This window comes from Tarenaya hassleriana, unplaced genomic scaffold (genome assembly GCF_000463585.1).
Source record: "Tarenaya hassleriana unplaced genomic scaffold, ASM46358v1 Cleome20, whole genome shotgun sequence".
Classification (NCBI taxonomy): Eukaryota; Viridiplantae; Streptophyta; class Magnoliopsida; order Brassicales; family Cleomaceae; genus Tarenaya; species Tarenaya hassleriana.
In genome coordinates, this window is record NW_010965373.1 from 1,798,087 (window position 1) to 1,809,396 (window position 11,310).

At 37.0% G+C, this 11,310-nt stretch overlaps 1 protein-coding gene across 1 annotated transcript in view; it reads left to right on the forward strand.

Moving 5' to 3' along the window:
* The first annotated feature begins 7,091 nt into the window (after positions 1-7,091).
* The window catches only part of LOC104814031, a 4,463-nt gene continuing 244 nt past the window's right edge, over positions 7,092-11,310 (forward strand). The window contains exons 1-13 of the mRNA XM_010541876.1: positions 7,092-7,214; positions 7,810-7,988; positions 8,163-8,320; positions 8,457-8,514; positions 9,039-9,151; positions 9,265-9,430; positions 9,554-9,701; positions 9,790-9,874; positions 9,971-10,028; positions 10,136-10,196; positions 10,291-10,588; positions 10,692-10,937; positions 11,082-11,308. Of these exons, the coding sequence (XP_010540178.1) occupies positions 7,886-7,988; positions 8,163-8,320; positions 8,457-8,514; positions 9,039-9,151; positions 9,265-9,430; positions 9,554-9,701; positions 9,790-9,874; positions 9,971-10,028; positions 10,136-10,196; positions 10,291-10,588; positions 10,692-10,937; positions 11,082-11,308 (1,721 nt within the window). The 5' untranslated portion in view covers positions 7,092-7,214; positions 7,810-7,885. The remainder of the gene's footprint in view (positions 7,215-7,809; positions 7,989-8,162; positions 8,321-8,456; positions 8,515-9,038; positions 9,152-9,264; positions 9,431-9,553; positions 9,702-9,789; positions 9,875-9,970; positions 10,029-10,135; positions 10,197-10,290; positions 10,589-10,691; positions 10,938-11,081; positions 11,309-11,310) is intronic.

The window sequence follows — 11,310 nt, forward strand, 5'->3', positions numbered from 1 at the left end:
CTGTTTTTGAAGGCTCCCCCTCAGATGCACTTCACTCTCTCTCAAGTATCACTCACCCGTGTTTCCCACACAAATATGTTTATGCCCAAAGCTTTCACGACTCAAACACTCTCTCTCTCCTTGGGTGATCTCTTCTATTGTGCACGCCTCTGTATTTATGCTCAGCCCCCTGCATAGGGTTTCCATTTCGTTTCATCATATTTGTTTTTCCTTTTCTTTATCTTCATTCCTTTTGCATACTCTTTCCATTTTCCATTTTTGTTCAATGACATGTTTTCTTTTCTCTTGCAAGTTATTCCTTTGTTGGTTGTTCCTTCCCTTTCTTTATATTGGCATGTTTCTCTTTTTGTCTGAAATCTTCTAGATGTTGAATCTTCTCTTGGTGCTCTTTCCTTGCATTAACATTCTCCCCCTTTTTGACTTTATGCTTATTACACACTTATGCTTGAATACACATTCATCCACTTGGCTCCTTGATATCATCCTCAACGATTTCAACCATGCATATTCACTCACCATCTTCAACCATATACCTTTCTGATCATTCTCCTCTTGTATCATCTCTCCCCCTATGTGTATGATCATATACCTTTCGAGCCTTTTCTCCCCCTGTGTATAAGCATAAATTCAAAACCATACCTGAGCTTTTGATTGCTCAATTCCGGGCGCGTGTCTTAGGATCCTTGAGAGAGTTTCTGAAAATCTGGTTGTCAACCCATGTGTAGCAATTGCTTGATGTCCTTTGCCCAGTTAAAACACATTTGTTATCCGCATTGGTCACAAAACATGCATCCTTTGTAAATTTCACCTCCATGTCATTATCGCATAGTTGACTTATGCTGATCAAATTAGCCTTTAAGCCCTGTACGACCTTGACATCCATTAGCTTGGATACTCCACCACATTCCAGAGTTCCTTTACCAATGATCTTCCCTTGTTTTCCATCTCCGAATGTGACACTGCTGCTTCTGAGTACTACTTCACAATTTGTCAACAGCTCTTGACAATCTGTCATATGCCTTGAACATCCGCTGTCCAAATACCAGACACTGTCTCCACTCGTGTGCCCAGACGTACAGGCAACATTGCATGACACATCGGTTTTACGAATCCACCTAAGATTCTTTGAAGGATGAGACAGATAAGAGTGTTTCAAGTTCGAATGAACGTACCAATTAGAGTTCCTTTTCTGTCGTAGATAATAGCAATTCCTTCGAATATGTCCTCTCTTCCCACAGTAATAGCATCTTCTGCACTCTTTTTGCTCTTGAGAGGTTCGTAGATCCACTTTGACTCTTGGAGTATTTCTGACAGTGCCAAAAGTACTTCGTATCCAGTCAGGTACTTCTCGTTCAAGATTTCCTCCGGATACGAATGTTGGGTGATATTCCTCCTTTCCCATATATCCAAGTCCTGATTGATCTCGAGCACTCCTTCCCTGTCCAAGTAGATGATCCAACTTACCAGTTCCACTTCCAAGAAGATGAAGATTTTTCTTGGTCTCTTCAATTTGACATCTCATGAGCGACACTTCTTCTTCTTTTTGGGACAGTTGATGCTGAGTAGATGTCAGTTGGATCTGAGTATTTTTTAGTTCCTTCTCCAACTGTTTCTTCTCATCCAGCAGATATCTATTCATTTGAACGAGTTTGGTCATCTCGTTGTATAAGTCGTCCTCAGTTATTTCTTCATCATCACTTGAATCATCTTCCAGTGTTTCTTCTCCTTCTTCAATGATTCCAAAGAATGCAACAGACTTAGAAACTTCTTCATCGTCGCTGTCCAACTCGGTTTCCTCCTGCTCATGGGTGACAAGTGATTTTTTGTACTCCATCTCGGTATGCCCATAATTAGTTGAGTCAAATATTGCATGCTTCCTTAGTGCTTGCATCTCCTTGTATCCATCCATCGTGTGAGACTGAATCGTACACCGATATGAGAGGAAAAATTTCCTACGATCAGTGACCTGCTCTGATACCAATTGAAAAAGTAAACTCACACGATATTGCTTTCAAAAATTTCCCAACTGATTCTATTCATTTGTAAAGAACATGAATTACAACTCTTTTTTGTTCGAGCCTAATCCATCCCAAGAACACAACTCCCCCTGAGTTTGTCCCCCCTTACAACATGAATTCTATCAGCCCATACACTATGTGTGCCTCGCACACCCCGTGTAACCCTAGACTCGTCTAGGCCCTTTGAGCGGTTCGCCTGTTTTTGAAGGCTCCCCCTCAGATGCACTTCACTCTCTCTCAAGTATCACTCACCCGTGTTTCCCACACCTATGATTCTCCAGCTCTTTGCTCTTTTCTCTCTTTTTCTGTTCTGCTGGGATACCTTTCTGTATCTCCCACGTCTTGTATTTATGCATAGCTCCTCTTCTTGTTTCCAATATTTTGCTCAATATCTTCTTTTCCTTTTTCTTGGACTTTATTCCTTTTGCTTGATCTTTCCATTTTTCTTCAATGGCATGTTTCTTTTTCTCTTGCAAGTCATTCCCTTACTGGTTGTTCCTTCCATTTCTTCACATTGACCTGTTTCCTTTTTGCTTGAGATCTTCTAGATATTGAATCTTCGCTTGATGCTCTTTCATTGCATTAACATAGTCTTTTGCACTTTAGAGATTAGGATGAATATCACGTATGGTTTTCGATTTTAGTTTGCTTTCAAAAAATAGATTTTTTATTTAGAAAAATCATAATGTTTTTTAGAATTAATTTTGTCAAAAAAATATTAATTAATTTATTTACATATGAGTATGAAATAATTATCTCTATATTTTTTTCGGCCTTTCTTTTTTGTATAGTCTTTTGCACTTTAGAGATTAGGATGAATATCACGTATGGTTTTCGATTTTAGTTTGCTTTCAAAAAATAGATTTTTTATTTAGAAAAATCATAATGTTTTTTAGAATTAATTTTGTCAAAAAAATATTAATTAATTTATTTACATATGAGTATGAAATAATTATCTCTATATTTTTTTCGGCCTTTCTTTTTTGTATTTGTTTTCTATGCTATTGTGTGGCAAACTCTTTCACGAGAGATTAAGTATTATGCGGGCAATATGCTTATTAATTGATCTATTTTAGCATATGTCTAGTTATTGATAATTTAAGTGGCTAAAGGTATTATTGTGTTATATAGTTCATGTAACACTAAAAAAATTAAAAAAAAAAAAGAAAGAAACTAACGAGATTGGTTGAAAGAAAAAGTAAGGATTTGATTTGACCAATTTAAGTACAATGCATAGGACAAGACGACGACTGTACTATGATTTTCCACGTCACCCCTAATCGCTAAGTGAATGTTTTCATGAATATTCGTTTTGCAATTTTACATTTATTCCTTTTTCTATCTACTCTACTTGTCTACCATTATATATACATATTATTTATTGGCCTAGGAATTTGTTATAGATCATGCATGAGGAGAACGATAAGGTTGACCAAAATAAAAATAAATAAAAAGGAGAGATTTTTTTTTTTTTGTTAAAGATCTATATCCAAAACTTACTCAAGCTAACACATTTAAATTTAATTATATCGATAATCAAAGAATTTCTTTTAAATTTTCTGGATATATCATATTTATGATTTATTCTGGTTTTAGAAATTCCGGCAATAATTTAAAGGGATAATCGAAGAGCGAAGAGTCGTTAATGAGTGCAAGCTGTAAAATGACAAGGCAAAAGAGATGATGAATAAAAACATCGAACACAAACTCCCAAGTGTCCCTTTTACATATAAAACTTACAAACTATGCCATTACAATCAATTCATTATTCTTATTGTCGTTTATATATATATATATATATTTGCATATTTCATATATATCCTAAAATAATTGTGATTGAGGGCTAAAAAGGCAGAAGAACAAAAAAATTGTGGTTCAACGTCATACAGTTCATAGAAAAGCAAGTGATGTTTTATAATTTTAAACACGCATACCCTTCCCAAATAAAATAAAAATAAAGTTAAATAAGATTTGTCGTAATATGCCTGATTTTTAATTTAAACAATTTATTAAATAAAAATTTATTAAATTTGATCTGATATATCAATCCCCAAATTTCCATCCTAACAAAAACAAAGTAATTAAAAATATTCCGCAAAAAAGTAATAAAAATGCATGCAAAATAAAAATACAATCAGAATAAATTGAATAATCTCTCTTCCGACACATTTATCTTTATCATCCCCCCTTTTCAAATAGAAAAAATATCACGATTCCAATAAATTGTAAGCCATAGTTTCAATAGATTCAAAATTTTAACGCATAGTTAACAAAAAAAAAAAAAAAAATTAACGCATGACTGAATATTATAAACAATTGTTTAGCGTTCCTCGTAATTACTACTACAATTTTTTAATATATATATATATATATAATAATAATAATAATTGTTATAAAGAAATCATGTACGAATAATCTAAGACGTGGGTCCATTTCTTCGGCTATAAATAGAGGACCCTCCTCTTTCTCTTCCACCGAGCAAAACGACCATTTCACAACTTTCTTATAGACAAAAAAAAAAATCATATAATTATTTTCTGAAATTATGGATTTACCCAAGGTTTTGATCACTTGTCTACTCATCTCTCTGCTCCTCCTCCACCTTGGCCAGGCCGATATGGTACTGCTAGGGGTGGCCATTTCGGTTATTAACCGAATAACCGAACCGAACCGAACCGAATAAGACATAACCGTATCCGAACCGAACCCGACATCAAAACCGAACGGTTATGATTTGCTTAAACCCGAAAAACCGAAACCGAAACCGAACCGAACCGAATAAAAAATAACCGAAAAAACCGAGCGAATAACCGACAATTTTCTTTGAAAAATTGAACTTTTTACCAAAACCGAACCGAACCCGAACCGAAAAATAACCGAACCGAACCGAACCGAAATTTATATAAAAACCGAATGGTTATAGTTTTTCTATAACCGAAATAACCGAACCCGAATATAACCGAACCGAACCCGAACCGAAACCCGAATTGGCCACCCCTAGGTACTGCTCTTTTTCCCCACGAATTAAAAAAAAATTAATAAATGTTATTTTCATTGTTGAAATTTATGTTTTCCGGAGTGGTTCCAAACATTTTCCGGAGTTCTACATATAAATAATTTAGTTGAAATAATTATATATTGGAATATGTGATAGAATACATATATATATATATATATATATATATATATATATATGGGTTTGATTTAATCTAGTCTTCGTAGAAAATTTACTTCACTCTTTTTTTTTATTGTGGCCATGACACTTGGCGATTCTCAGCATTAAACTAATGGATATTTACATAAAAATAATATTTATTATATCACAATAAATATTTTATTGTTTTTATGATTAATATAATTAAAAAAATGCTCTCTTAAATTTAGGTCAAATTCCACGTGTGCATATAAAAAAAGACTACTATGGTATTTGTCGATGACACAACACTTCATGTTTCTTACATCCAGGCAAAGGCAAAACATCAAGATGGCCAAACAGAGAAAATTGGTAATTTGCAATTATTTACCCTATCCACTCATCTTATACGTGCGTATATTTCGAGTTATTGTATTGGGAATACTGATTCAAAATTCGGTTTACATATATATATATATAGATTGCGGAAGCGCGTGTGAAGCACGTTGCAAACTATCGAGCAGACCTCGACTGTGCAACCGTGCATGCGGGACGTGTTGCACGCGTTGCAACTGCGTCCCGCCTGGCACGGCCGGAAACTACGAGAAGTGCAAGTGTTATGCCTCCCTCACCACCCACGGTGGTCGCCGCAAGTGCCCTTAAGAATCGGCGATCGCCAATCTCCAAACGCCCTTAGAAACAACAATTCCCAATCGCCGATCCCCAAACGCCAGCATCTGCGTTTTCATACGATACGTACGTCGTTCGTCACCAGTTTCGTGATATGTATATATATATATACACACTTTGGTATACATAAACGAATTTGATTAATAAACGCGGTGAATTATCACTTGTGTCTTCTGCGTTTGAAAAAGAGTGTATTTAACGAATCTGTAATATTTTTTGTTGCTTTATAATAAAATTGTTTGCGTTTAAATTGTTCAATGCTAAGATCATTTTGCAGATTCTAAATTTTTATTTGCTTGATTACAAAGTTTAACTCGCTGTGGTCTCGGGCATTATTTTAATTTATGGCACCTTTCCTTTTCTTCAACAAAAAAAAAAGTAACAAAAGAAAAATATGACCTTAATGGGCCTAGTCTTACATCTTTTGGGCCTAAATTTGAGGGGTATGTTCGGTAATTATTTCGTAAGGCTTTCAACCTTTTCTCCCTAAATGCAAATAAAAATGTCTCTTTAATTCATGGCCCATAAATACGCATCAAACTATTTACAAGGCCCAACCGATACAAAAGTCTCTAACCCGTTAACAATTAGTATGGTAGTTTTCCGTGGGATATATATATATATATATATATATATATATATATATATATATAAACGTATTTATGAACTATTGCCAACGAGTCACGAATTAATTAGAGAATTTAAAATTGTATTTAAAATATTTATTATTTTGATATAAAGATTTTTAAAGTGACGTAGTAAATGTTATTAAAATCACCATGATATTGTATAAACACAAAATATTTAACAAATCGATGAAAATAATTTTTTAAAACCTTTTATATTGTTTTTTTAACTATTTGTATTAAATTGGTTTTTAATTGAAATATAATTACATATCGGATACCTCTCATTAACACGATTTATTAACGGGTGGTGTATATAAGAAATCTAGGTTAACGTTTTTGGTAGAAATTCTTTCAGAAAAAATTTACGAGTGAATCACTACTTCTACTTGTATGGAATTTAAGAGATCATAGGGAACCCATGAAGTACGGAGAACTTTCTCAACGCCTGGTGCCGACGTGGCAGACACCACGACTTAATATAACGCTACGTGGCACTCTCACGATCAATCCAACGGCTGTGGTTTCTCTTTCATTTCTGGCCGTCGATCGTTTTACCAAAGGGGGAGAGAGAGAGAGAGATAAAGCGTTTTGTTTGTGCTTACATTTATAAAAGCGATCGGGCGGAGCGACAACAGCTTCGGATTTTCCGTCTTTTCGGAACGTGGAAACTTTGAGAGAGAGAGAGAGTGAGAGAGAAGAGAGAGATTCAAGTGATTTCGTTATGCTGATATCGAAGAGACCAAGGTTTTGATCTTCTTACATCTTTTGTCGTGTTTTTTTTTTTTGTTTATTCTCTGAAATGTTGGGTCTTTTGGGTGTATTTCGAAGTGATTTCGTTATGCTGATATCGAAGCGTCAAATTGCTTCTGGGTTTTTTTTTTCAACTTTTTTTTTTTGCTTTTGACGTGTGGATGAGATTCTAGAACAGAAAAAAAAAGATCCCATTTTTTTAATGTTCTTTTGTGTCAGTTACATATGAGTTTCCGATTAGATTGCAGAACTGTGACTCCATTAATGAAGTTTCTGTATTTATATTATATTTGCAATTTGAAATTTTAATTTTTGAAATTCCTGGAGGAAAAATCAGTGATCTATGTTCTTCACGGGTTGAAATACTGTCCTTTTTAACACCCTTCTTTTGATTTTACTTCCTTTGAGCTCTTTTTGCAGCGCAGCTTTTTTATTTTCTTGTTTCTTTTCTCTTTCTTCTCTTTCACGAAGAACCTGATTCTCCGAGACACGAGAAACGATTTCACTTTCCTCGCTTTTTCTTTTTTAAAAAAGAAATTCATCTTAAGCTTTTTCTCGGCATAATCTAACCAAGTTTGAGATTCAGCAGAGATTTCGCAGAGTTGCGGAAGTGAGATTTCTTCAAGATATTATACAGACAGTTCTTCGCCCTTTTCTTTTTTTGGATGGTGAGAGAGAAGACAAACACTGAAAACCCTTCTTCGGAAATGGACAAGGGCCGTCGAGATGTGAGGCGTGGAACCAATCGATTCTCCAAGAAGAAATCTGGTAAACATTTAAATTCGATTCCACAAACCAACAGAAATAAAATCTCGGGAGAGGAAAAAAAAAGATCCCACAACTTCTGTGTTTTGTCGTGTTGTGTATGTGTCCATATCTCTGGTTTCTCTCTCCTTCAGGGTTTTATCCCTTTTTTTTTTCTGGGTTTGTGATTTTTTGAAGGGTTAATCTCTGGGGTTCCCGGAAAATCGAAGAAAGGAGGAATCTTTAAGAAAATGGGTTTTAATGGTGAGGTGAATACGAGCCAGGAAGTTCGTCATCAGCAAGATATGGGCTTCGAGATTGAAGCTTCGTCGAAGAAATCTAAGCTTCCGAAAAGGGTAAGTTCTTCTTCAGCAAACCAAAGCACTAATTAATCAAATCGTTTCCCCTAATTTTCCTCTCATTTTTTCCGGCATCTTTCCCTTTTTTGCTAATTATGCTTTTTTTCTTCTCTGTATGAATTTATTTTCTCAGAATTTCAAGGACACCAATGGCGTGGTTCATGCCTCTGTACCGCGGAAGCTGCGTTCAGGTGCGGTTTTCGTGACTGAAAAAAGCAGAGAATTTTCTGAGAAAATAAAAAAAAAGGAACAAAATTTCAAAAAAAGTTTCGATTTTTTTTCTTTTCATATGAATCATCTGGGTTTATCTGCTAGTGTCAGTAGAATCCAGTTTCAGTTGTTGGGAAGTTTGTGGTTTTCGTTTTGAATCTCTGCGATTTCTGGATTACTTTTCAAGCAAACTCTTTTGCTTTTTCCCCTTTCTTTTTGTGGAAGCAAGATTCTGTTGAGTCTGTGACTTGTCTTTTATGTTTTTTCTTTGCAAAAAAAAAAAAGATTTAAAGTGATTTTTTTTTATAAAAGAACAAAAAAGATTGTTCTTTAAGGTTGTGTTTGTCTATTCGGGTACTTACTTTTCCTAGGGGAGAGATACCTGTGATGAATCTGGCACTCTTCTCTATTTCCCTTTCCTTTTCACTATATATCAAGTTGTTCATGTCATGTTCTTTGATGAATCCATTGAAGTTTCATTGTTTTCGTCTACTTTCAATTGCAGCCATGAAGAAACGGAAACTGGATTCTGTTTCTAGAGCTTCGAAGAAACTCAACATGTTCAAGACCGGAGTTGAATCGCCAAAGGGCTGCGTAAAGAAGGAGAGACTCGATATGGTTGGTTGTTCTTCGGTTTCTATTGTTTTCCAGATCTAAAAATCTGCAGAATTGAACATCTTTTTAGATCCTTTTGAGTTAATGGTTTAGTTGGTCGGGCTTTTTATGGTTAGGAATCGAAAATTGTTACTGACCCGATCTCCAAAGATGAGGAAGAAGTCGTGGAGACATTGTTCACGTTAGCGGAAATGTTTCCCGGGACTGAATCCGCTGATAGGACCAGTAGATCGGAAGATGCCTTGCCCGATAAGAAAGAGGCTAAGCCCGAGACAATCAAAGGTTTTCTTGTTCAACTGTTTTATTTCTTCTGACTTCTTGATTCGATTTCGGTTTTTTACTTCTCTTGGTTGTTCGATAGCCGGCTTGATTTGATTGGTTTGTGTGCGTGTGTGGTTCAAGCAGCTGAAGTAGACCCGATCTTAGTCCCTGAGGCTGAACCTACAATTGGCGAATCTCGTGGAAAGGCGGTTTCTGTCATGTCTTCAGCTGAGGCTAAGCAAAATGGTGAAATGCCAGTTAGGCAAGCCGAGATTTTTAGCAGCTCAACTGGGTTTGTACCGAACTCTTCGCCCATCTCGTTTTTTGAAGCTTTTTTGTTGCACTCTGATATGCTTTTTCCCTTGTTCGTGTGTTTCCAGAACCCTAGATTTCCTCGGCAGATTGAAACAAGGCTCGGTAAACGTAACTGAAGCAACTGAAATGAAGATTGACATTGCACTTGCAGTAAGCACGATACCAAACAATGTGAGCTATCTTTCCTTGATGGTCTTTTTTTCGGGTAATGATTCGGCTGACCAATGATTTTATTTAACTTCTTAGATGAAAGCTATCGGGACAAAGCTCACGGCAAGTGATACGGGCAGTAAGAACAGCTGCGGTAATGCGAACGATTGCCGGGCTTTGCTTTCGTGTTTTCTGACATGAGGGAAATCTGTAATAATATCGAAAATGGTGTCTTGTTCTTCTTTGTGTTGCTTTTATAAGGTCTAGCGCTTTGGCCTGGCTTATCTTCAACGATCAATCCCGGAGCTCATCTTCTTTCCAAGTAGCTCTTCTCCCGAAACAATCTGCTCAGTACTTTTTTTTGTGTATGCTCTGTTTTTTTTCTTCTTCTCTGAGACGTAGATATATCCTATCAGGCCTTCAGCTGTAAAGGTTCCGCCATGGATGTCTGGTTCAGCTTCTTCTCCTTCCAAGAAAGCTTCATTTCGGAGCGACCCTTTGAGAGTGCAGCCGAAGAAGTTGAAGAGATGCGCCTCTCACATTTACATTTCCCGCCTCATCCGGGTCTTACAAGCCAGCACGAGCCCTCGAGCCCTTCACCAGAACGAGCCAATACCTTCTGAAGTATCTGTTCGTAGGTACCCGAACGTGCATCCGCTCGATAATGGCAGGACCCAGAAAACGAAACTTGCCCGAGACATGACTCCGAATCAGGTAAAAGCTCTGCAACATTTGCTGTTCCGGTTCGGGTTTCCCCTCTCTCTCTCTCTCTCTCGTGGTCTGATGAATCTTTTTCTTTCTTCTCTTGTAATGGCAGAGCTATGATTTCTTGTCTCTGTCATCGGCTGGAGATTCTAACATCATGGGTAATGATGCGACAAATGGGTTGGCATCAACATCCACATCCACATCAGTAATCCAGTCTCATTTTCCTCCTTTGAATTCAATTCCGCATCATCATCATCATCATGGGGTGAGGACATTCTCAATGCCACAACAAGAAACTAGCCATGTATCTTCAGCTTACATTAGCCGGTTTCCGTCTGCACCCATCACCAATCAGGTTCTTGCCCTGTCCCCTGTATTTTTCACTGCTTAACGACAGAACCGAACCGAATCAGATCATCGAAACTGGTCCAGGTTTCGCTTCCAGTACGTGTTAAGTAGCTCGAGCTGCGTAACGAAACGAGATTTCTTCCTTTTTCAGAGGCAACCGCAACTTCCTCCGTATCTTCAAGGTCCGTTCCCAGCCGCTGCCCACAACCAGCAACAGTTCTGGGCGGCGGCTCAGTACAGAGCAGGAGCAGTAGCCGGAAGCTCCATGTCGGTGAACCATTACGCCGCCTACCAGAACGGGAAACCAAACCACGCCTTGAGCTCGGGTAGCCATTCCACTACGGCGGCATCCACCCGATACAACAATGTCTTAGCTCAGC